Source organism: Rhinolophus sinicus, chromosome 17 (assembly GCF_057876585.1).
Source record: "Rhinolophus sinicus isolate RSI-liver-muscle chromosome 17, RSI-T2T, whole genome shotgun sequence".
NCBI classification, from domain to species: Eukaryota; Metazoa; Chordata; class Mammalia; order Chiroptera; family Rhinolophidae; genus Rhinolophus; species Rhinolophus sinicus.
In genome coordinates, this window is record NC_142517.1 from 118,390,222 (window position 1) to 118,418,054 (window position 27,833).

A 27,833-nucleotide genomic window follows, 5' to 3' on the forward strand; every position below is an offset into this window, starting at 1 on the left:
CTACATATTATATACACTGTTTTACACTTTGCTTTTTTCATAAAGAGTTTTATCATTCTCTTTTCATTCACCTGGAATTCAGTTGTAGAATTGTAACATAATTCATTTTATAAAGCAAATTGATAGACTTTTTTGGATATTTTTCTAATATCATACAAATAAAACCGCAATGAACTTGAATATATACCATTTCTCACCCTTGCAAATATATCTGTAGGTTATAGTTCAAGAAGAAGGATTTCTAAGTCAAAGAATATATATGATTTTATTACATATTGCCAAATTAACTTCCATAGGCATTGAGCCAATGTTCATTTCTACGAGAAATGCATGAAAGTGCCAGTTTCCCCACATACTCAGTAACAAAGAGTGTTGTCAAAAGTTGGGATGTTTGCCAGCTTGATAATTATTTCTTGAGAAAATAGAAATAACATTCTTCAAAAGCCTGGTGGTGTTTAGCAAATGATAGGAGAGCTCAGTGAATGTTTGGTCCTCCTCCAGGCCTTCAATATGCTTAATATATAGTTACATCTGTTCAGGACACTGGGAAGGATATAATCTAGGTATGCATTGATGTATTTATATCTATATCTGTATATCTACATCTATTCCCATATCTCTTTATATAGATATATGTACATATACACATATATATTATATATGCCATATATATATATATATATATATATATATATAACTATAGAATTATATAAGTGTGTAAATATATACTTTTCCCATCAAGGATAATAGTTTCCCATCAAGGGCTTTAACTCAAGATGTCTGACCAGGAGTAGATATATATCCATTAAGAAGTTAGGAGGACAAAAAACTACGCATATGGCGTGATTTACAAGGCAGCACTTTGTTAAATAAGTGGAATAGATAAAATTCTAGATTTCAGAACAATATGAATACGCTAAGGATGGGTAACTTTCTATAAGAGAGAGGAGGAGCAAGTCCCCACAGGATGTCGGTGTTTGCACAAGTGGGCAGGATACGGTGAACAGGAATTATGGATGGCAGACGGAATGTCTGGCTCCTCAAAGGCTCTCACTAGAGGATCAAGGAATGTAGACAGAGATGAAGGGGGCAGGGCACAGATGGCTGCCTTGGGGCCCAATAAGGAGGTCAAGTTGACTGGATGGATTTTATAGGGAGGCAGTGGGCAATCAGGCTGAAAGTCACTAATCATTTGGAGCAAGAATATCTCCTTTTACATGTTTTAAGTCTTCAAAATTCTCCTCTGAACAACATGGATCTTTTTACTTCTCTATTAGTAGAGATCACTTCAAGTTTCTTAATTATAAGTTAAAATCATGTTAAGGTGGGGATAAAGAGAAAGAGGGAAAAAAGCGAAGGTTGAAATATTGTCGCTGTGATGGTCTTCTCTGGTCTCCTCACTCATTCTGCTTTAAAAGAGTCCAATCCTCTAATTAGAAATTAAGAATAAAAGTGAGTGTACAGACTCGCCTATGTGATTCCTCTAAGAAATCAAAGCTCTTTCATTTTCAAACTCCTCGCATGACAACATAAAACAATCTCATTAAGGATTTGTGAAGTAGTGGTAAAGTTTAGACAAAGTTCAGGCAGCACTGAATAAAATAAAAAAAAAGTGTTTGAGAGTTTGTTCAAAAATTGGGTAACTTCGGATTTCAGTTTTCAGGAAGCTGAAACTGAACAAAAAGGGAAAGCTCACAGGTAATGATCCTCTCTCCAACCCATGGACCTAGCAGGAACAGGGACACAAACAGATGCCTGAAATGCAAGCTTAATGGGAAGAAATGTGAGGTACTGCCTGTGGAGGTCCTAGTCAGCTGGGAGAGGAAGATTCTGTTATATACGGACATAATGGGCCTCCAGGAAGGGAAAGGCACCTCCATTGTGGCAGACGCCATCTTCCGCAAAAGTGACAGCCATGTCGCAGTATAAATAGTCCTACAGGGAACTGACTTTTGAGTCCAAGAGAGGCGCATTCCTAAACTGGGGCTTTTTCACAGACAGTGAGGCAGGGTGTTAGAGCAGGTTTTTAAATTGCTTATTAAGACAGATGGTGAACTCTCTTTCTGCTGTAAATCTGTCTTAAATGAATCTTGAGAGATTGAGATGTGAGTGATCTGGGAAGACTATAAATGGAAGTTCCTGTGTACGTTTGCCTGGTGAGGTTTCAATGTCAAGGAGTTACAAGTCATCCAGAAGGAGCTTCCGTTCTGTGGTCAGAAGGCCTCGGTGGCTGTCTTGTGTCTGTCGGTTTGCAGGCATGTGGTTAGGGTACAGGTAACACATGCCAGCTGGGAGCAGCCTCAGCAGGGCAAGACTCTAACAGGGGCGATTGCTATGCCTGGCTTTGCCCACTCTGGGCAGCAGCATTTGACTCTAAGAGGCATGCAGAGTTCCCCAGTCAAGCCATCCGTTTATAACAGCTTCCCATCTGGGGCTTTAACTCAAGATGTTTGACCAGGACAAAAGGATAAGTGAAGACTCAATCCAGTCTGGACTGGGAATTAAATTCAGTGTAATATTCATGTTTCTAAAAGATGAATATAGATTCAATGACTAACGAGATGAAAGATACTTCCAGGACACATTGCCGGGAAGCTGTGTGTACCATTTAACCAATAAAGTGAATATTTCTCCTGGGTATTTCTTCTATGTGGTCCCAAGGTTATCCCTCTGCCTTGTACCCTGTCTGTCCCTCACTGTCTGACCAGGGATGACATCTTCTTTCTCTAGAAACCTTTGTACAGCCATCTCACTTGGGTTTATGCAGGTGCTCAGACAAGGTTGTTTATGCATCACAGCTATATACTCCTATTAGCTTGACTGATGGATGGCCATAGTTTTTATACTCACTTATTCACTGCCTTGAACAACTAGTCTCTCTCTCCAGTAAAGTTCACACCTCCCTCTGAAAACCAGCTCAAACTGTGTTTGAGAATCTTGAAGAATTCTCCCAGGGTATTTCCAATATTTCACTTTTGAGCTTCTGTTCATATCATTTTCTGTTTTTTCCTCTTGTTTTTTCTCTCCTCTAGAGAAAGTTAACATTTATCAGGGACCTATGATGCATCAGACAGTTTACAGGGACTTTTCTAATATCCCATTTAGTCTTCAAAACAAGTCCATGAGGTCAGTATTATTATTATATTTTACAGAGGAGGGAACTGGAGAGCAACAGTAATTGGTAGCTTTTCCCTCTGGCTAGCTCCAGTCATCAATTGTCAGAGACACTGCTGCACACACTGCTCTGCTTAAAGTGAAGTCAAGAGCAGTCTGAAGACCCATGGACATCAAACAAAGCCTAAGTCAAGAGTCCAGGGCTCCTGCTTACTTGAGAGAAGGGCTCAGACACATCTCTGCAAGAGACAGGCTGCCATCTTTCATGACAACCTGGGAAATAGGCTGCTAATGCTGTGCTCGTGCTCTGAGCTGGGGCGGATCACAGTTTCAAAGGCCTGGGACTTATGTAATTCTGGGGATCCCATTTGAGACTTTTTTCTAAATGATTTTTAGAATGAGAAAATAAATCACTACACTTTGCATTTTGAAAGTGACAAGTATCACAGACATTTCCAAGTTAATAAGAATAATACTTTTATTAACTTTCTGACACAATTTTATTGTACTTTTATTTCCTATCTTTTGTCTACTTTCTCTTTGTTTGCCTCGTGATATGATATTTTATATATATATATATATATATATATATATATATTTTTTTTTTTTTTTTTTTTTTTGCGGAGAATAAAATGATAATGCAGTTTTCCATCTAGTACAGTTGATCAATATATATTAATGTATATTTTTAAATTACATCGATCATTTAGAAAACATTATTTTTCAGGTTCACATTTTGTTATTGGTAATGCAATATAAACTTTCAAAATATTCATTGCTTATTTACTTTAAAGTAAAACAATATGACAGTAGAATATAAAAAATTGAAATGCATGTCCCATTTTCTTATCTGGTTACCTAATAAGCAAAACTCAATATAATGGATGCTGAATATTAACATTTTTTAGGTATCCCTAGTACTAATTGTACTTATTTTCAGGTACATTTTAGAAACATCTTCACATGTTTATTGGCAAACATTCAAACTTGTTTTGTGTTTTCTCCCTGGTAGTTTAGTATGGTAAAATATGCATAATTTAATTACCATCTTAGCCATTTTTAAGTGTACAGTTCCGTGCTTTTAAATGCATTCATAATATGCTACCATCACTACCATTCACCTCCAGAATTTTTCATTGTGTTAAATTGAAACTCTATACACATTGAATAATACCCCCATGTGCAGTATAAACTTTTATGAATGTTAGAATTGTGAAAATTCCTATCCAGTTCATAAATTTCATGTAAGACTTAGAAGAATTCACTAGCTTTTGGCTGTGTACACATCAGACATGGCTTTTCTCCATGCCATGCACACTTCTGGTGCTGAATGCTGCCGTCGACAGTCTAGGGAGAGATGACCTCTGGCCCTGCACCATTCAGTTACGATGCTGTGTGACAGTGCATAGGCTGCCGCAGGAGTATTCTAAAATCATAATGACCTGTAATAACAATGCATGGGAGTAGCCACAAACCATGTGGCTATGCCTCCACCATACAATCTAAACTGAATATGCATCCACAGCACACTTCCTAATTAACTGAATCACAATAATGTCTGTGGCTTCGCCAATGTTACCTGTCATGAGAAGTGTGACAATGAGAAGGGCAGGAAAAAGAGACAGCAGCAGTATTAGCCAGTTGCAGATACACACACACACACACACACACACACACACACACACACACACGGTCTGACAATTAAGTCTGCAAACTTATCCTAGAAAAAGGGCTACATACCTCTGTTATGGATATCACTCTGATCACCTTCAAAGTACTCCCCTTGGGAAGCTACGCACCAATGCCAGCATCTAGTCCACCCTTCAAAGCAATTTTGGAACTCTTTCTGGGATGGCCATCAGAGCTGTTGTCAGATCACGCTTGATGTCCTGAATGTCATCAAAATGTCTTCCTTTGAATATTTCCTTTATCTTTGGGTAAATAAAGAAGTCACTGGGGGCCAGATCAGGTGAGTAGGGAGGGTGTTCCAATACAGCTATTTGTTTGCCGGCTAAAAACTCCCTCACAGACAGTGCTGTGTAAACTGGTGCATTGTCGTGATGCAAGAGCTATGAATTGTTGGCAGAAAGTTCAGGTCGTTTAACTTTTTCATACATCCTTTTCAGCACTTACAAATAGTAAACTTGGTGAACTGTTTGTCTAGTTAGTAGAAATTCATAATGAATAGTCCCTCTGATATGAAAAAAGGTTAACAACATCGTTGCAACAAGTTCACGAACTTAATTTAAATTTAATTTTTTATATTAGTTTCAGGTTTACAAAACAACATAGTGATGGGCATTTACACCTTTCACAAAGTGATAACCACCCTGCAAAGTCTACTACCCATCTGGTACCATACATAGCTATTACAACACCATTGACTCTATTCCCTATCCTGTACTTTGTATCCTGTGTATGTATATGTATGCATATATATATTTAGTTATAGTTGATATTCAATATTATTCTATTTCAGCTTTAGGTATATAGCGCAGTGGTCAGGCATACACACAATTATGAAGTGATCCCCCTGATAAGTCCAGTACCCATCTGGCAGTTACATATTTTATTTTAACTGATTGTTATTAAAGTATATTACTTTCACGAAATTTGTAGCTTTAGAATGTGTCAGTGTGGTTTTGCTGAACTGTTTTCCTCAGAATGTTCCTTCCTATGGATTTCTCTTTAGGGAAAAACACAATGGTAAGACACTGGTTAGAGGTCTGAAAGGTAGAAGGGAAGCAGCAGCTCACTGAGGCAGGTTTCGTGTCTCACCATGCTGGCATGGGCAGTGGACAGACAACAGGAAATCTCACAGATTTCGGTCCATCCTCCTGGGCTTGACACATATGTATGTGTCCTTGCTTGTTCTTACTCCCACACCTCACATCCATCTTTCCTTCTGGACTGTGGACTGCAAGCTCCATTATCAAATGCAAAAACAACAACCTTACTAAGTCTGCCCCACCAGCTCCCACAGTTCCCTGTAACAGATCAGCCTAAAGATCCATGTATAGCTATCTCCCCATGGTCTGCTCCTCTGACTGAACCCTGGCTGACACACACGTCTACAAAATGACATAACCACTTTAGGGCTTTGCTAGGGGTTCCTGAAGTTGTAGTTTCCTTTGCTTTACAATAAATTCATCTCTAGCCCAGAGATTGGTGTCTAGGGCTTCTCTTTGGTGGCCATGTTGTTTCATGGCAGTTCGTATTCTCTGAACCCAGGGACGATGAGAAAAATTTGTAAGCATAATCTGGTAGGAAAAACTACAACATTTTGAGTGTAATCTGCACCGACATGACTTGTCCTGGGTAACAAAATTAAATATCCTCTCTGTAAGCATAGCTTAGGGCATTTGGGTTAATCCTTTTGTGTCAAATATTATGTGCTCTGCACACACTAAAAGACACATATTGTTTACTGTAAAGTGTCCTTTTCACAGCTTAAAAAATAGGCATTCACCAATTCATACTGGAAGATACATTCTTTATGGTTTGCAAATGCAAAATATTAATTTATTTTACCAGCGTGGCCTCTGCAGAGGATCCTGAACTTGTTAACAATGATGGTAAAATATAGAGAGATAAACATTGTGTAATTATTTTCAAGGATGCCTTCAAGGTACTTTCACTAGGATTGCCTTATTACTCTGTCTGAGGCCAGTTTTAGAAACGTATGACCACAATATAACTATTTTATGAGTTTTTGTTTGTTTTCAGCATTTAGAGGAGAGAGCAAGGAGTGTAGAGCAGGGAACCAATGTCAGATGCCCAGATCCACCCCTTATCAGCTGTGGTGGCTTTAGGCAAAGCTCTCACATTGTGAGAACTCACTGGCATTATCCATAAAGAGGAATGCTTGCTATCAAGCTTGGCACTCAGAAATCTCCGCGTAGCGGAGCTACAGCTTAGGGAGCGAGGGAAAGAGGTTGGTTAATCTGAGTGTCTTAGCAAAATGGAAGTTTCTTTTGGGCTCATGTCAGGACCTTGGGAACCTCTTTTTCCTGGTAGAGGGGAAAGGATGTGAGAATCACTCACAGAAAACCTTTAAGTGTCACATGTGGAAGTGAGGCACATGTCCCTCCCTCATTTCATCTGGAGCAACATGAAACTACCCTTGGTAGCCCACATATGCCATGCTGTCCTTCCTACCTCTGACTCGTAAAATGTGCTGTCACCTCTGCGGGGAAGGGTGTAGTATTGCTTGTCAGCCCAGGACACGTCTACTCCGCTTTCCAGGTCGTTTCAGTGCCATCGATCTAATGCCTTTATTGTGTTTCCCTGAAAATAAGACCTAGCCGGACAATCAGCTCTAATGTGTCTTTTGGAGCAAAAATTAATATAAGACCAGGTCTTATTTTACTATATGACCTGGTATAGAATAGAATAGAATAGAATAGAATAGAATAGAATAGAATAGAATAGAATAGAATAGACCGGGTCTTATATTAATTTTTGCTCCAAAAGATGCATTAGAGCTGATTGTCCGGCTAGGTCTTATTTTCAGGGAAATGCGGTAGTGGGCCTGGCTATTCTTTTGTCAAATGTAAACTAGGCTTTGTACATTTCCTCATCATGCCATATTACGTTATAAATGGTGGCATGTCCATCTCTTCAATTATTCTGTTGGAGAACAGAAATTGTTGTTGCTTCTTAATATCCCTAAAAAAATCACTATAATTATTGTGTAGTTATCAGTATAGTAATTGCAGAGCCAAAGTGATTGCTTGGAAATTCATTACAAACCTTTGGAAGTTCTATTAGTGCCTTCTTACGTTTAAGAAAACAGAACCTTAGAGCAGTAGTGAGGCTAAGTTTCCAAACCTCATAAGCAGCAAAGCTAGCATTTTAATACAAAACTCCTTGGGTTAAAAACTTCTCTCTTTTTCACTGTACCCCATGAACTCTACACTCAAAGAAATGATCATGTTGTTTTGAAGTCAAGGCTGACTCCCATGAAACAAGCAGGGAACTGTTTCAAGCATGATAAGACAAGACTTCCCGATGGATGAACGCAGCTAGGAGTAGGCAGATTAGGGAAAGTGATGGAATCAAGGCGTGGGGGCAGGATGTGTCAGGGCGTCTTGTTCTAGTCCACAGTTGAAGTAAAGGGTTTGGAGATGCTCGCTTGGAGGCCATACTCACCAGATGGCAATTTTAATACCAAACCCAAGGTCTCTGAGTAAGACCATGTCCATGAGCTGGTGACATTTCTCCCCCACATTGCTAGGTTTCCCTCTTGTGTGGTAGCCTGCTCTTGTACTGAATCTTTGTGTAATTTGAAATGGAATTTGGATTACAATGATAGATACATTAAAGGCTTGTATTAAATCAACTTGTAAACCTTTTTGTCCTCCAGAAGAAAAGAATATTTCTTCTTGTTTCTCTTTAATTAATGTCTAATTAATCCTTTCCATGTAAGATGCCCAGACATATGGAGTCCCAGACAAGCTATAGAATGGCCATCTTCAGATCCAGACATGCACACACCTGTCCCTGTGCCATGCTTACCCCTCTTTCTGAAGAGGCCTACAGCGGCCTCTGCCTTGCTTTTGTCTTCATTCTTCCTCAGGGATGACTGCAGCAGTCTCCTCCCTTGTCTTCTGCCCTCAATCTATCTAGTTCTGATCCAGTTTCCAGAGAGGTCTCTCAAAAAGGCACAGCTGCTAAACACATGTGTGGCCCTCACAGGTTCCCTCAGGGGGCTCTCCTAGCCTCTTCAAATGTTTCTAAATTCACCAACACGTCATTTTTTGAACACCTACTGTGAACCAGGCTAGTCCCTGAAAATACAAATATTTAAGATCCAATTCCAAAAAAAAGTCATCACATAAATGAAGACTATAACTTAATCTAATCCCTTACCTAACTTAACATTTGAGAGCAGGGGCAATATCTTACTCATCTATGTATTCCCCAGCACTTAACTCTATACCTAATACATGGCTGGGATATGGTACTTATTTGATAAATTCACTGCAGGGCCACGCATGTGAACCCCACCCTTTTTTTGTTTAAATTGTTTTATTGTATTTATAAATGATAACAATTTGATAGCTCTCACTTACCGAATGCCTAATGTTGGCGAAACACTATCACAGCCAATTTTGATACTTTACCTCATCTCATTCTCATTCTCATAAAAAAAAAAAGTTCAAGGAAAATAAAACTCAAGAGATTAAGCAATTTACCAAAAAGTTTGTAAATGATCAGTGGTTGTTGGATTCAGAGCTATCAGCTTGAACAACATCAAATGATAAGCGATGACATTCTTAACCAAGTGTAGGGTCATCTAATTAGTGAGTTAGTAATCGTTCTTGATTTATGCAGATACATGATAAACATCACTCCTCCCAATAAAAACAATAGTATGAGGCAAAACAAAATGGGAGAGAAAAATATACAGAGGCTTAGCATTCTGGGCAAAAGTTGAAATTAGTATTTTGACTGTATCAATACTTATTAGAAACTTGAGTTTTCAGCAAGTAGGACAGAATTACTAAAAAAAAAAAATCATGAAGATGTGTCACTATTTAATAAGTGTGGCTTTCAAAGATTTTTAGAACAAGACTTGTTAAATTTTAACTTGCAAATGAATCATCTGGAGATTTGTTAAAAGCCAGTTACCACAACCCTGTGCCCAGAGACTCTGATTCAGAATGGAGTCCATGAATTTGCATCTGTAGGAAGCTCAGAGTGACAGTAGTTGCCGCTGGTTTGAGGACCACACTTGGAGAACCACTGCTTTAGAAGCCGTGTGTGCCCTCTGAGGGTCATGCCAGTACCTGCCTTGAGATTCCCGATGCTTCGTCCCCATTCACATGACGAGCTGGACTTAATTCACATGTGGATTACAAGGAAGGTTCATATAAATCACGTTTACATATTTCTATTTTAAATACAACACTTTACTAAGGATAATTACTGTGCATTTTATAGATTAATTTATTGGATCACAGAGGGTAAGGATGACAGGGTATGTATAATAGGCCTGTTAGACCCAAGATTCTCAACTTGTATTTAGCAATTGCAACTTCATTGTCCTTATGTAATGGAAAGTGTTGTGGTTTCTAAGGAGAAAAGGAAATATAGCTGCACTTTGAGAGGGAGGTGAAGCTGGATGCAGGCATATTGTTTGCCCCTAGAACTCACCAGAACTCATCTGGCTGGTGTGCCGCTCTATTTGGATGGACACTGCATCAGATGGAACAGACATCAGGGCCCCCAGGCACGGTGTCCTGGAGGAAACTAAAACACTTTTGGGGACGTATCCAGTAACCCAACACCCTGTCCCTCAACTTTTTCAGGTTTATTGAAATATATATTTTACATCAAAAATTTTCCCTATTAAAGTGTACAGGTCAGTGTTTTTTAGTATATTCACAAGGTTGTACAATCATCATCACTACTTAATTTCAACACCCCAAGAAGAAACGGTATACATTAGTAGTAATGGCCGATTTCTGATGCTCATCCCCAGCCCTTACCCCCAGCGCCTGGCAACCCCTGGTACACTTTCTGTCTGCACAGACTTGCCTTATTTGGGCATTTCACATAAATAGACTCATACAATATGTGATCTTTTGTGACTGGCTTCTTTCACCTAATGTAATGATTCCAGGGTTCAAGATTCATTCCTGTTGTAGCACACATCACTGCTTCATTTCTTCCATCACCTAATGAAAATCCACACTGTATAGATATACCACCCCCAGTCGTTTACCTATTCATCAGCTGGTGGCCATTTGAGCTGTTTCCATTTTGGGGCTATTTTGAATAATGCTTCCTATGAACATTCGTGTGCAGATTTTTATGTGGACATGTTTTCATTTCTATAAAGTAGATATTTAGGAGTGGAATTGTTGGGTCATAGCCTTCTTGATATAAATCTTTTCATTTTGAAATAATTCAGTGTAAATTGCAAAACAAAATATACCAGGGGTTCCTATGTACCCTTTACACAGTTTTCCCCAATGGTAACATCTTGTATAACTGTGGTACATCCTTAAAACCAGAAAAATGACATTGGTAAAATGTACAGAGCTTACCCAGATGGCTGCATTTTGACATGTACTAGTGTGTGTGTGTGTGTGTGTGAGAGAGAGAGAGAGAGAGAGAGAGAGAGAGAGAGAGAGAGAGAGAGAGAGAGAGAGAAGGGGGGGTTCTGTGCAATTTTATCACGTATAGATTTATGCAATCAAAATGCAGAATATTTCATCTCAAGAACTCAACATGCTGTTACTTTATAGCCATACCCACCTTCTGTCATTTCCCATCCCTAACCTCCAGCAACCACTAATCTATTCCAATCTCCACTAACCTCCTTTTAAGTAATGAAATGTTACAGAATCTGTCTATTTTCAGCCGGTACCAACTATGTGCAAACTGGGACATCAAAAGATCTATTTTCTAATTTAATCCCCTGACACATTTTTTGAATTAATTTCAGAAATCCCATCAGTTTTAATACATTATTTTTTTATCTTTTCTTCACTGAAACCAGGCCAAGGCAAAGTCCCACAAAACTACTGCACAAGGGGTTTGATAAACTTAATTAAATAAATAGCTGTTAAATGCAAAATGCTTCATAGGCATTTATTTAATAGGATTAATTTGATTTTATTTATGTCTGTAGGCTATGTGTGTAGATCTACAACTAAATATGCAATCATGTAGTAAATATTAGAGTCCTGGGGCCATAGAGAACGAGGAGGGAAATAGGACTGAAACAATTTTAAAGCCTTGAAAACATGTAATTGTAAGTTTCATTTCTATTGCTCTAGTTCTATAATAGGAATATAAATGAAGGGGAAGAAAAACTGTAGCTCTGACTTTGGTACTTGAAAGGGTGAGGTCTAAATAAAAGTATTTTGTTGTCTGAACACTATCATTATCTATAATGAGAATGGGCTTCACAAGGACATTTTAAATTGTGCCTGACGTAATAAATTAGCTGCCAGGACCAGATTCAGACTCTTTTCCTTAAATATGGAAACACTTATCCAAGTGCTCTGTCCAGCTTCATTATACATCTGCACATATTAATGTAAAAATTTATTCTAATGAGTCGTACTATGTCCTTTTCATTAATGAGTATGCTCTTTGTGTGGACTCATAATATTGGACCTTCAAAATTAGCACTGGCATTCACTAGTTGCTGTTTTTAATGGACACATGTCTTGCTAATGATAGAGCTTCTTTGTTTTTCATTCATGCTTCCATCTTCTTCCCAGCAGCAAATGTGTTGGGTCTCTTATAGTGGCCTCCAATGGTAATTTAGAACTTCTATAAGACATATGTCTTTTTAAATTAGTGGAGATGGTCTTTTTTTTTCCCCCCTCTTTGGCATATATATATATATATATATATATACATATGCTAATACATTTTCTAATATTGAACCACTCTTGCATTTTTGGATTAAGCCCCCACTTGGCCATTAAGTCCTTTTAAAATAAGCTACTGGGTTCTATTTGCTATTTTCTGCAATTGTTTTATTGATATTCATATGCGAGTTTGTAGTTTTCTTTTTTTGGTATGATCTTTGTTATGTTTAGGGATCACCTTTCTATCTACTTCATATAGCAAATTTGGAAGATTTCTTTTGCTGTGATTTAGAGGAGCGTAAGTAGCAGTGTAATTATCTGCCCTTTAAAAGATTTTCTTGAGAAATCATCTGATCCTGCTGTCTTGTTCTAGGGGAGCTCTTTAAATACTTTTTCTTTCATAGGAATTGGTCTTTTACATTTTTCTTGTATAGGTATTGGGATTAATTTTGATAAGTTTAAGACCCTGAATTACCAGAGATCTAGAACAATGTCTTTTTTGTTTAGTTATATGAGAGCCTGAGAGTTACTGAAGAATTAGTAGCTCGCGAGTAATTGTTCATACAGCACTTGTTGTGCGGTGTGGTAGACAAGCAGTGTAGAAAGGGCAGCTCAGTAAACAAGGAACGTGTTTGTACTTCCTGGAATGGTTGGTGGATGGAACATATATACTTACCTTCACTTCCCTGTAAAGCTTCACATAAAAAGTAGTCAATGATGTAATTTTTTAAATGTCTCAGTCAGCGTCTGATCAGAGAAACACCTTGACTCCAAAGCACAGCCAAACCTTCAACTTTAGTAGTGGGGTGATCATAAGAGGTCTAAACATGCCCAGACTAGAACTTAGGGTCACTAAAGGAAGAGATGGCCCATCGAGTGTAGGCGTTGACTTGGCTTGGTTGTCCCACATTAATAACTTAAGTCAAAAGATAAGTAACAAAAGATAAGTAAAAGGTAATCGACAATAGCACCCCATGCCCTGCCCTGACTGCACAAGTGTGAAATGAATATGTGTCTGTGTCACTTCCACCTTCCAAATCACATGGAAAACATCCCTCTAAATTATAGTCTATCAAGACCAAGAGAAAACACCTGAAGGCACTGACATGAGGATTTCCTAAGCCAGATAACCCTACAGTAACGACCTTGGAGGACAAACCACAGACATTTGCTTAGAGTGATCAGTATTTTAATGAATGCTGTTAAATATGAGATGAGTACAGAAGATTACCTGACATGTAGAAAAGAGTCGAACGTGAAAGATAAGAGACCGAAAGAAAACACAAAACAAATACACCAACTAAACACACACAACACACACACTTGAAGAAACAGTATGTACAGAAAGAAGAAAATGTAAAAGAAACTGTTATAATTAGTATTCTCATAGATATTAGAGACAAATTGCACCAATAATAAAGAATTGCATGTTATTACAAAAAATAATAATTATATATATATATATATATATATATATATATATATATATTCAAAGGAAGAAGCAAACACTCTAGGTAATTTAAAAATGCTACAACTGAAACAACCCAAAACTGGAAATAATCCAAATGAACTAAGAATTAAAAGCTATCATGTCTTCACAGAAGGGATGTAGGGTCTATTAGTTTTTCATAACAAGCTTTGTGATTCATTGTGTAGATGGAAAAAAAAAGTCAAGTAAGTACAAAATTGACAAAAAAAGTAGAGGCAACATGGCATGAAACAGAATAATAATAATACTAATAATAATAGATCATATTTATCAAGTACTTCCTATGTGCCAAGCACTATGCTAAGTGCTGTATGTGCATTGTCTCTTTGAATCCTTACTACAATTGTATGAAGTAGGCTTTTTTATACCCGTGTCCACATGAGAATTAATACATTGAAAGTTTATTAGGTCTCTTTTGCTGCATAATGAATTATAGAAAAATGTAGCATCTGGAAACAATAGACATTGTCACCTCATAGTTTCTCTGGGCCCTTGTGCAACTTAGCTGGGTGGCTCTGTCTGGGTCTCTCCTGGGGCTGTTGTTAAGATGTCAGACGGGTGCAACCATTTAAGGATTGAACTGTGGAGATCTGCTTCAGAGCCCACACCATGGCTTTTCTCCTAAGCTTCCAAGTTCACTTGTGTGGGCCTATTCTCAGGGCTGCCTCAGGAAATACAGTGGCTTCTCTGAGAGCGAGTAATCCAGGAGCACCCAAAATGAAAGCCACTGTCTCTTTATACTCTTGTCTTGCAAGTTACATCTATCACTTTTATCATATTCCCTTAGAAGCATGTCTATAAGGCCAACCCACACTCAAAGAGAGGGTATTAATTCATGAGCAAGGTATGAATACCAAGAGGTGAGGATAAGATGAGTTATCTTAGCGGTTGCCTACCACAGGTGAATTAGCATATCTGAGCTCTCATAAATAGTAAGTGGTAGTGTGATACGAAACTATCCAGCTGGACTCCAGGGCTCAGGGTCTTAACCCACAGTGTAATCCCCTAAATGTGATCTGGGCGGAACAGCATCATTTCCTTTCACAGGGTTGTTATCTTGTGAGTGAGGGAGTGGCTTGGGGGAGGCACCACACATAAAAGCTGACGTCCATATGTGTGACACACGCTCAGGTGGACTGTCATTTTGGGCAAAGAGGAATACGCTATATGTAGTGCTCAGTATGTAGAATGCAACTGGGACCCTCCCATTCACCTCCTACCTCACGAAGTGTGGAAGGCTGCAAGAGAGAAGTGCGTGAGTACAAACATAACCTTGACTTCACTCTAATTTATAAAAACTCAAAGCCCCTCAAGCTTTAGAACTTTACTAGTAATGAATTATTTGGGACACTCTTCACCCTTGTTCATGACAAACTGCAGCTTCATTTTCCGGGGATGGGGCACTCGTCACAGGGACATGTTGGTGAAAGTGAGGAGTTGGTACTCTGTCCTTAATGCTAGCGGGAGCCACGAAAATGTTTCAGTGTTTTAAGACTAGGAAGGAGACACAATCTAATGTGTACTTGCTGCTCTGGGGTATACTGTTTTGTTTAAAGCATGAAGCAGCATTCATGCATGAGACAGCAGGTGCCTCCTTTAAACCCACTGATTCATTCATGTTGGTGTAATGAGACTTATAAATTTCTCCTACCTGCAGATTGGTCACGGTACCTATCTCAGGGCACCTGTGCCTAACAACCCCTGTGGCTGCAGCCAGGCTGTGAGCTTCCTAAGGCACAGATGGATTGCCTCATTCCTGTTCTGTCGCCTGGTGGCAGCCACACTGTTAACATATATTAGGATCTCAGTAAGTGCCTGTTAGGTCAAAATAGAGTAAAGCAGATTGAGCACCTCCGGTATATGAGTGACTATGCAGGGCTCTGGGCAAAGAACATTATGAGAGTGCCATTTTACTTTATTAATACAAAGTCATGACTGTGTATGTTCATTCAGGTTTCCAGCCACTAGTCAAACTCTTGATGTGAATGTGGCACTCTGCAGGCTGGCACAGAGCGTCAAACAACACATGGCCACCACTCTTGCAGACTCTGTAACCACTGGGGGAGGCGGTGGGCAGGGCAGTGTAAGATGATCCTAGCTTGATACACTGCATGGGCATCCGGGGGGACATATACATCAGCATTGAGAAGGTCCTTGTCCTAGGTAAGGGTGGACCTTTCAGAGGATGTGACCTCTGAGCTGGTTAGAAGAATGACTCTTAGGATGAGTGGAGGATGTGACTTCATCAAACCCTGCGATGCTTATTTGTTAAGACATGGGGGGAAAGTCGAGGTTATAGGAGAAGGGAAGGAAGTCAACATTGACCATCAATATAAGTTGGAGTCACTGATCCATCCAGGGAATATGAAGAGACATACAAAGTTTCCTTCCTGCTGCCTTTGTGTCTTCTCAGCCCTCTATGAGAGATCCTGCGAGGTGTACAGGCACCAAGGAAACACGGCTGGTTTCTTCTTCATCGACCCTGATGGCAGCGGGCCGCTGGGACCTCTCCAAGTATACTGCAATGTCACAGGTGAGGGTGCAGTATTCCCACTCACGCTCAGCCTAGTTATGTGGTGGTGTACAGAGAAGGGAAACCCACGGGAAGGGGATGCTCATGCAAACAGAAATTTCAAAGACCAGCGTCTGGGGCGCAAAGTGGTATTTAAGGAAATAATAGAATGAGCAGCTAGGTTATTTCGTGAGAGAAGAAAACTTGTTAAAACTTCTACCAAAACAAAGAAATTAATTATCAACTATTTTCTGTAGAGCTTGTCAAGGATACTTTTTTTCTTAAAACTCAAAAATAGAAAGCAAAGGAAAATCAAACAAACACAAAACAGAACTCAAAACCAATAGGAAACGTTGACTCAGGAAGCAGGCCCTGAGGACTGCATGAATCCACACTCTCTCCCAGCTTCAGCTGTTCACCCGTGAAATGGGAAGAGTAGCTGCTACCTCCTTGAGTTGTGAGAATTAGTCACAGTCACGTGTATTGGAGCAACTAATAAGACTCTTTTTCCATTAGACACCCAACAAAAACAAGTGAGCTCTTTCTGTTTTCCCTGGTGATCTCACATAACCGGCTACTTCTTTCAAAAGCACGGAGGACCTAGTGAGAGACCCTTATTACATGAGTTCAGAAACAGCAGAGGATCACCAATGTATTTTGAAAAATAATTCCACAAAACCAAAATGCAACATTAATAGTTATCTAAAAGTACATCAATGTGAGTGCTCTCTCCATTGTGAGTGGCATTGATTGGCACAGGCACAGTTTTTGATTCAAGCGCTACCTTTTCGAAAGGCCATCAGAATCATGTAATGAAGAATAAAAGTGGGGGACAGTTATTTCTCATTGAATTCTCCAGTCCTAGGCTTTTCTGCAGCAAGGAAACCACCTTTATGAAGCTCTTTCTGAAGCCAGATACTGTCCTGGGCACTGAGGATATGCAGAGAAATAAGACAGAGTCACTGTCATTTCTGAGGCCGAAAAATTGGGGAAAACAACATGCAATATCACAGGTAGAAATGCAAGCAAACTTTTGCAAACATGGTGATTAAGGACACTTTGGCAATTGGTCCATCTGAGTACAAAGGACCACGCTGTTTCTTTTGTTTTGGTTTTTTTGTCCTGCAGAAAATGCTAGTTACATAGAATTGAATACCATCTTATTGCATTTCCATAATGCTTCATCTCCAAAAATACATATATGCTAGCTGCTTCTCAGCAGCCCTATAACATCATCAGAAATTGTGTTGCTGTTTTCTTTTCATGGTTGTAGTAACCGTCAGTGTTCAAATACCTGGTCAAGTATTAGGGTTCTCGGTGGATCCAGGTTATTTCAAAATGTAATTAACGTAGAGATCTCTGAGGATTCTTGCTGAACATACAAACTTCCCAACCCCAGAAATTCTCATTCAGTAAATGCACTTTTACTGAGCTTTCCAAGTGAGTCTGATGCAAATTGTCCCTGGTGCACATTTGACCAAAAAACAAGGAAGTGACTTAGTTGCAGAATCAGGGGAAGGAGATGCATGCCTGCTCCTGAGTGGTCAGGTGTGGTCGCTCAGTGCTTACCAACTTTGGCACCTGATATCATTTGTTTGATCCTCACAGCAGAAACATAAGGTCGATATTTTTATCTCTAGCTTACATAGAAGGAAAGAGAGCATGAGAATTCCCTGACTCACTCGAGGTGATAAATACTGGAACTAATAGTCAGGATTCAGGAGGTAAAGAAAACATTCGGGCATGGTGATAATCTGTATCATTAAATGTTAACTGGATGCTTCGTATTGCTTGTTTTGCTTTAAACAGTGCTTCTATTTTTGTTTTAAGAATAAATCAATTTAATTATAGTCAAATTGAAGGAAACAAGAAAAATATGAAGAAAATATTAGTCACCTATAAACCACAACTCAGATGTTACCATTGTTATTTTTGTTAGAATTCCCATGTGACTTTTTTCTATGAATGTATGTTTTTAAATATATATTTTAAAATTGTGAATTTAATAGACTTGTCCTTATATTATTCATGTATATTTTGAAATTAAATATGTACATTAAATATAGCTTAAATTTTTAAACTCTCCAGAAGTAAAATGACACAGAGGGTATGATTGATTCATAGGTCTCATTTACATAGAATCTCTGCTTGTCTTTGGAAAGATTTCTCTCAGGGATTATGTAGGTATTTTGTCCAGAAATGGCTAAAGATGAATGTTTCCTTGTATTTAAATGAAGCTCTTTTGCTGACGTGATCCTGAAGGAAGCAAGACCTCTGAGTTGTGTCTGGGAGTCCGTAGGCATCGTCATGCATGATTGGACATTTCTTTTAAATATGTTTTTTTGGTCTGCAAAATATATAGGTTTTTGGTTTTGCTGTTTTCTAAAACAAACCTCTGTGTTGGCTGAATTATATAATTCTCATATTTAACTGACAAATATTTTTAGTACATAAATATACTGATAATCAAATCCTTATTTTTCTATTTGTATTACAATGAATCCATATTCATTGTAAATGCTAAATGTTTGTAAATATAAGTGATTTATGACACTAGCAAAAGTGTGATCAAAGTGGTTCAGGGAAGAGAGGAAGGGAGAAGAAAGACAGGAAACGGACAGAGAGAATGGCACTGGAGTTGGGGGAGGAAAATGCAAGACTTGGTCTGTGTGTAAGTCCGTTTGTGCAAACACAAGAGTTGCTGCTCTCTGCCCTTCTCAGAAGCATTACTGAGGTGATAACAGAGTGGAAGCAGCCCTAGCAGGCTGGGACCTGCACTGTGTCTAGGCACCGGTGCCCTTAGTGGCAGGTCTCTAAGATCAGGATCTGGGGCCAGGTGGTCTCCAAGCCACCCTCATTTAGATTCCCTGAGAGATAAGTGAGCTTCAACCAAAAAAGGAAGTTTCTCCTAGGAAGTCTACAGGTGCTTGCCAATAGATCACCTGAGGATGAAGCAGGACAGTTTTTGTGTGGAAAACGTACATTTGAATCCCAACAGCATCTCTATTTACAGTGTCCCCTGGGGGGGGGGGCATTAGTTCCCCATTCCTGTAGGTGTGGTGGCCCTGAAATCCTCCTAGAGATGAGTCTGTGCATCTTACCCAACACTGGGTGGTCTCCGGGTGATGAGATCCCTGAAAGCTCAAGTAGCAGCTGTCCCCTTTGGTGTAAGGCAGCGTGATCTGTGCATGGGGCAAGTGGGCTAGTTTTGGGGGAGTGACCTAAGAGGCTGATAGACTTCTTTATAAAGTGGCCTGAATCTAGGCCTGTGCAAGTGTTGACAGTATGCCACACCTAGGACTGGGTTCTAAGTCACTTACTTGGGACTAGTGAGTGGGAGAAAGGAAAGGCCCGGTGTTTGGATGGAGGATTGACTGAATTTATGGATAAGGAAGCTGAAGAATAAGTTTCTGCAGGGATACCATCTGGTCTCCTTTTAACATCTAAGTGATGTACTATTCATGTCAGCTCAATGTAAATGTACAGATTTCAGGTACATTGTGAAATGCTAAGGATACAAAATTGAGTCTGCATTAGTTTTTCCAGGTCTCTATAATAAAATTCTACCAATTGAGTGGCTTAAAAACAAACAAACAAGAAAACAGAAGTACACTGTCCCACAGCTCTGGAGACTAGAAATCCAAAATCAAGGTGCCGGCAGGGCCGGATTCCCTCTGAAATCCTGTAGGAGAGAATCCTTCCTTGTGTCTGGTGTTTTGCCTAAACCTCGGGCATTTCTAGGCTTGTAGCAGCTCTTCTGTCTCTACTCCTAAGAGGCTGACACCCTGTTTCCAGGTGACTTTGTCACATGTTACCATCTCCTCTCATGTGACTGTGTGTTCTCTTCTTATAAGAATACTGGTCATACTGCATTGGGGCCCAGCGTAATAGAGTATGACCTCATTTTTATTTGATGATATTTGACAAGAGCCTATTTTCAATTAAGGTCATATTCACAGGTACTGAGAGTTAGGGCTTTACATATCTTTTGGGGGTGGGGGACAATTCGACCTATAATAGTATCATTTCAGTCTCCGTGACATGCTAATCATGGAGAAATCACAGCAAGGATTACACTATGACAATGACAGGCTATGCATAGTCTTGGGAGCCTGTGAGTGGAGCCTAATGCAGCCTCTTGTGGAGTGGAAGGGCCGTGGGGTGGGCAGGTGGTGTCTCTAAGACCTGGATGGAAAGTGGAGCTGCCCAAAGAAGAGGCACAGGGAGACATTTCCAGAAAGAGCAAATAAATATCAGGAACAAAGTTCTAGGTCCCTTGAACCTGCGCATATGTGGGGGCCACCAAACTCTCCAAGTTGTGTCACTAGTTTAGAAAACTGAAAAACTCATGACACTGAATGAATAGAAAAGAAAAGGATCCAAGGGACCTGAGCAGGGACAAGTAAAAACTGTTGAAGGTCCACAGTCTGAATTACAGTTTCTCAGTAAGGAAATCTGCTGTCTCAATTCCAGGGAAAAGAAGGAGCAGTGTCATTGTAAGGAATTCCTGAGCCTGCAGAGTACTTCCTGTTCCTGATTGAGACAGGGAGAGCTTTCTGAGTCCCAGCATCAGGACACCATCCTCACGTCATACGTGACCTTTAACACTGTCCTCTGTCTTGAGGACAGTGTCTTTGTCAGACGGCTTTTTCAATTCAGGGACTGTTGACAATGGTGTGAGCATGCAGAAGGAGATGATGGGAAAAAGATTGTACTACAGAGCTAGTAAGAGGGGTGTCACCACCATGAGACTCAGAGAAGTGAGAGGAGAGATTGTTGCCTGAGAGGAGAGATTGTTGCCAGAGTAGGAAGGATGGCAGCGTGTGGATCTGTGCCCTCCTATGTGGGGACAATCAACAAATATCTTGGAGAATCACCTCAGTCTCCCAGCTCCTTCCAGTGTCCTTGTGTCTCCATTGAGCAGACACAGCTAGAACTCGGAAGGCAACAGCACTTACGGATGGAATGCTTTCAGTCAGTCTTCCTGGGCCCAGAGAAGGCTGCAGAGGGATAGAAAGGGTACCTGGTGAGGCAAATAGAAAATATCCATGTTAGTCTGTTTAAAGAACCATCCAAAGAAGTCTGGGGAAATGATTAGAATTCACCAAGAGTCAAGGATGGTGGGAGGCCAAATCCCAAACCTTGCAAACATATGAAGCATGGACTTATTCAATAGTCTCCAACCTGAAGAAGAATGGACCTCCCTTTTCAGGTTAAATGAGAGTGAGATGAGGATGAATGCAAGGAACACATACTGACTTGGACAGTGACTGACTAAAGGTTGAGGGCTTGAGGTCACTCAATGATGAAGAACTGAAGGATAATAGACAGCTAAGAGAAACTGTGACATATTGAGATGTAATGTTTTGTTAAAGGGGACATCTGGGTCCCGTGCCACTACCTGGTGGTAAAAAAATCTCCTGGTCTGGATGTGGATACTTTCTGCCAATGATGTGACATCTGGGATTATTTTTTTGGCTATGACCATTACTTGGGTAAGTAGGAAGAGATGTGTTTAAGACCACAAGGAACCCAGTAAGAACTCAGAATTGTGCTGCTGGATGAAAATGCATGTAAGGTGGGTTTGCAGGATGGGTTAGAAGCTCTCAGGAAGTCAGGCGTTCTGGACACTGGGATCGATGTACAGAAAAAGGTAGGCGTGAAGGAAGAGCTGGGCACAGCAAGTCATAGGTGAAGGCAGTGAATACCTGGGGTCAGGGGTGGGACTCCTCAGCGGTGGCCTGCCTTCCTTGGTACAATGATCAATTTTATGTTCCCGCTTGGCTAAGCCACAGTGCCCAGATATTTGGTCAAACATCATCATTAATGTTTCTGTGAGGGTGTTTTAAAGATGAAATTAAGATGTATATCACTGGTCTTTGAATAAAGCGGATTACCCTCCAAAACGTGGGTGAGCCTCATCCAGTTAGTTCAAGGCCTTAAGAGAACAAAGACTGACCTTTCCCAGGCAAGAAGAAATTCTGCCAGCAGATGCCCTTCAGATTCGAAGTGCAATTATGTTCTGGGTCTCCAGCCTGTTCACTTACCCTGAATACGTATGAGAGATTTGTATGCATATTTGCATCCTGTTGTCTCTGTTTCTCTGTACAACCCTACCTAATAAGCTTAGGTACCTGCAGTCTGCATGTCTCCTACTCTCTGCTCACCTCTCATTTTTTATATAGACTTCCACCATGGCACTGATAACACTGTATTATAACCACCAATGTTTACTTGTGTACTCACAGGGCTGTGAGCTCCTTGATGGAAAATGAGGGACAGTGTATGAGGAATCTCTAGATATAGTTTACACATACTCTCATGAGTCCAGTGTTAACAGAACTCTGAGAAGTCACAGCCAAGTGAAAGATTAATTTCTGCCAGCATCCTTTTATTCTTCCCCCTTCCCATAATTTATCTCAGATTGAGGTCCTGTCCATTAAACTAATAGTTTGGAATGGTGGATTTTGTCTCAATGTCTAATCTTAAGTGTGCTTGAGTAATTTTTATCCTTTGCAACATTTTCTGCAAATCCAAGAGTAAAAGTGTCCAATTTCTCTTCATTGCTTCCAAGACCTTCTGTTGCTATCCACCCTTCCCCTAAGCCCTTCTTTTCGTCAAACATAGAAATGACTAGTGGGAGTGGCACATATTTTGTAGTCATGTTGGTGTTCAAATATCAGTGCTGGCACATTCAGGCTGTGTGACCTTGGACAAGTCATTTAGCATTTCTGGAGCTTGGTTTTCTTTGATGAGATTTAAGAAAATCAGAGCAAGCTGCCAAAACAGTGAGACAGAATCATAATAGTGAGAATGATAAGATATGGAGACTCATGAGGTTTGCACATAGATTAGGAGCTGTATGAGAATGGAAAAAAAAAAATTGCTGTAAAGATTTCCTTTACTAGGTTTCCAGTAAAATGGAGATGATTAAAATGGCTACGTTTCAAGACTAATGGGAGGGTTAGAAAACATACGCAAAATCCCTAGATTCAAAAAGTAAATGGTCATGAAATAGGGTAACTGGATATCAGGACGTGATGATTAAATGTACCCTCTTTTACTGGCACTGCTGTCCTAGTATAGAGGACATCTAAATAGCCACCCTAGCTTTAGAAGATAGCCATCTTCTCTCCTTAGCAATAAAGTCTTTACTCCTGCAGGTGCCATGAGATTTCTGAGGCTCCAGGAGCCTGATGGGAGCCTTTATGAGGGGGAGTTTCCAGTATCAATAGAGCAGAATTAGAAGGATGAGACACCCTGACAAGCTTTTCCTTAGAACTTGACATTTAAACTTATTCTACTCAGTTTACATTTTACCATTTGAATGTTAATAAGATACCTTGTCAACATGTTAACAGATATTTCCCAGCCACACACTGTCTTCCCTCTGTAGAGGACAAATGCATAACAATATGCAAAATTGTCTAGAACCACTAACAAAAACACAGTTATTTCTTGATGGATACAATGCCAATGTCAGGTGTCTAAACCTATACAGAAGCCATCAGACATTGCTAGGAGTTTGCAAGGAATGTTTAGACAAATCTCTACAGGAAAACTTGTTTTTCATTCTCACACAGCTCCTAATCTGTGTGCAAACCACCTCACAAGTCTCCATGTCTTATCACTCTCACTGTTGTGGTGCTCTGTGTTGCTCCTTTGGCAGCTCACCCTGTTTTCATTAAAACTCATCAAAGAATACAGAAGGCAGCAGGTAGAGAAGCCACAGCTGAAGTCTCTCTAACCTGCCTGCACATAATTGTGCAGTGTGATTTCAGGTAACACATGATCATCCACACTATTGACCGAAAGAAAGAAAACAGTCCATTCAGGTAGGTGGAAGAGTTGTCGGCCTTTCTTCCCAAAGTGGGAACACGGTCAGTGAGTACGTTTACAGATGGGCTGCACAAGGGTGGGCAGGTACCGGAAGTGAGAGTCAGCCGTTACACAGAGCGGGGACGCTTACAGCACATGTAGTTCTCTCTGAGCTTCTTAGTGTGTTGTTAATTATGGGCAGCTCTATTTTACACCTAAGAAAAGTATAACTCAGTTGTTGGTGTCACGTGCATCTGTAATAAAGCTCTGTCCTTGTATCTTCTGTCGGCATCTCCCTGCTGATTTCTGCTGTGAACACTCCACTTCCAACACACACACACACACACACACACGCACACACACACACACACACACACACACACACACACACACACACACCAAAAATGAAGTACTACCTTTCATTGCCCTGACAAACCTTCCACAACAACAAGCTGGGCTCAAGTTCTCAAGTTTGTGTTTTACCACATGTTGGATAGCCATCATTGCCAAAGTACTGCTGCTGGAAAGTTGTCACTTGATAACAGAGTGCATACAGTTGAGCTAAATATCTGCTGGGAACTGGGCTAGTTCAACATGCATCACTGAAGCAGCTGGAATAATTTTTATTTTACGAATGTGTTGAGGAGGCTAGTAAGTTATAGAAATGGGACCCCATTTTAGCCCTCGGTTCTAAAGCTTTTTCTCCAACTGGTGTGTGGTACTTCTTATCAAAGGGTCTTAAGGCATGGGAGGCAAACTCTCCTCTATTACTGTGAATCAGGATGCATTGGTTGTCTGCTAGGCCAGACGCTGAGGAAGCACTGAAGATAATAGAGATGATTCAGATACGGTCCCCCAAATCCACAGAGTCTACAATCTTCTGTCCTTGTGGTAGACACCCAAGGAGACACCCAAGTTTTCACCCTTCCCCTCTCTGATGAATAATTCATGCAACAGCCAGAAGTCTCCTTTAAAAACACAGTTATCTTGCCTCCACACCCCTCTCTGCTTCTACCTGTGGAAATCTCAAGCTCCTTATTCATGGATTGTAATTGTTAAAGGGCACGGTGGTAAGGATATATGAGCTCCTACGCGTTACTTAAAAGTCTTAGAACAAAACCTGTACTTATCACAACCTCCAAATTATTATAGTTAGTATCTATTATAATGATCGTCTGTGGTATCACAAGCAAAGCCCTTGATCTTTGTATCTCAGTTTCTGTCTCTATAAATGGAGAGTGATGGTAACAGCTTTAAGCTTGGTATGTAGTCCATTATATGAGTTAACATTTAAACAATGCTGGATAGTGACTGACACAAAGCAGGTGGTGAAGAAAATGCAGGTCTTTCTCCTTCCCTCCCTCCCTTAGAAACACAGCCACTGTCTTAATGGGCGACAGGCTTACTTGATCAGGGAGAAGCCCAGAGGCTGTGTCCCTGGCAATACAAGAGTCATTTCCTGTTTGGGACTCATGTATGGATGACACATATGCTGTGACTGACTGACAATTTACTCAATTGGAATAACACTTGTATTTCAGAGGGATAATTTGCTTTCTGAGAATGAAGTGATGTCCAGAGGACTATTTTAAGATGAAGAAGAATGATAACTTAATGGTTTAGAGAAAGGAAGCCTTTTTTAAGTGTCTGTCTCCCTGTTTAATTCCTTATGCTGTCAGCCAATATGTGGTGACTACAGAGGGATTCCAGAAGCCTGATCTCTAAGACAAAGCTGGGATTTGCTTGTGTGAAAGTCCTGAGCTTTAAAGTGGTCTCTCTGGGCTAGCAGGCGGCATAATCTCCTGCTAAATTGGACCATTAAAAAAAAACTATTAAGTCATAAAGATGTAGTATTACCCTGAAATTAAAGCATTGTTACCTTTGGATTGCCAGGAATTTTAACAGGTACTTAGAGAAACTGCTTTCACACTTCCCTTTAGCATGGCCAGTTGACTCCATATGCATGGATGAGAAGAAAGGCTCATTCATTTATCTGCTTATTCATTCTTTCATCTCCCCTATTAACCCACTCCCTAATTTCTTTAATCCCTTTATTAATCTTCTGTTTATTTACTTACATGTTTATTTTGTATGTGTTCAGTTACTTATACGTTATTCATTCTTTTTTATTTTATTTTTTAAGATTTTATTGTGGAAGGGGAACAGGACTTTATTGGGGAACAGTGTGCACTTCCAGGACTTTTCTCCAAGTCAAGTTGTTGTCCCTTCAGTCTTAGTTGTGTCGGGCGCAGCTCAGCTCCAGGTCCAGTTGCCGTTGCTAGTTGCAGGGGGCACAGCCCACCATCCCTTGCGGGCGTCGAACAGGCAACCTTGTGGTTGAGAGCCCACAACTGAGCCATCCAACCAACTGAGCCATCTGGGAGCTCAGCGGCAGCTCAGCTCAAGGTGCCGTGTTCAATTTTAGTTGCAGGGAGCACAGCCCACCATCTCTTGCAGGAGTCGAGGAATTGAACTGGCAACCTTGTGGTTGAGAGCCCGCTGGCCCATTTGGGAATCGAACCGGCAGCCTTTGGAGTTAGGAGCACGGAGCTCTAACCGCCTGAGCCACTGGGCCGGCCCACGTTATTCATTCTTTAAGTCAGTCAGTCACTCAGTTGTTCAGTTGGTCATTCAGAAATTAAGTCATTCAAATAAACTTTTGAGTACTGACTGGGATAGGAGCCAAGGTTACAAAATGAATGTATGTCCTTTTCCTCAAGGAACTCACAGTTTAGAGAGGGAGACAGATGTTGTAAACAGATATTTCACACATGGTGTTGAAAATAAAATAGAAGCAAGTACCGAAATAGTACAAAGGAGGCAGTGGTTGAATCAAGGGATGCAAGGAGCCTGGGGACAGTTGTTGGAGAACCTGTTCTTGAAAAGCTGCCCTCTGAGCTGGATTTTGTAGTAGAAATAGTTGATATTTAATTGAACATCTACTAGAATGAGATGCCATACTAGACATTTTGCTCTCATGATATTCAGTTTCCCAGCAATCATTCTTTCCATTTACAGATGAGGGCACTGAAATCTTAAGAGGCTGAATCATTATCCAAGGTGACACAAGTTGACATGTGTTGGCCAGAGAGTGGAACTAGATCTGTGATTCCCATCCCTGGGTTCCTAGGCCTGGAGACAAAGAGGCTCCGAGGTGAAGAAAGACCCTTCCTTTGGCCTCCCTCATCCATCAGTCAGTGCCACCACAGAAAGTCTTTCAAGGGCGTGACCCTGAAGGAATGAGGTCTCCATTATACCTACTTTACCTTGTTGATCACCACTTTCCTTATCTGTAAAATGGGGATAATCATACCCACCTTGCAAGGTTTTTGGAATATCGATGAGAATTACAAAAAGTGAAGGTTTCTTAAATGTTATTTCTCCAAAGAGTGACCTAGGGTGAATATTTAAAATGCCATTTTTTAGGTTATCCCCAGCAACCTTTATTCAGTAGGTTTAAGATAGTGATCAGAAATAACAAATTTAACAATCACCTGAAGACACTGGGCTTTGGAAAAGACCTACGTAAGTTGATTAGCACAGTGCTCATCACTTAAGTCCCTTTCCT

General features: G+C 40.2%; 1 protein-coding gene across 2 annotated transcripts in view; it reads left to right on the plus strand.

Annotated features, from left to right (window-relative positions):
- Positions 1-27,833, plus strand: part of CNTNAP5 (contactin associated protein family member 5) — an 809,041-nt gene that overhangs the window by 512,124 nt on the left and 269,084 nt on the right. For both annotated transcript variants that reach the window (XM_019749552.3, XM_019749551.3), the window contains exon 12: positions 16,349-16,468. In XM_019749552.3, the coding sequence (XP_019605111.3) occupies positions 16,349-16,468 (120 nt within the window). The remainder of the gene's footprint in view (positions 1-16,348; positions 16,469-27,833) is intronic.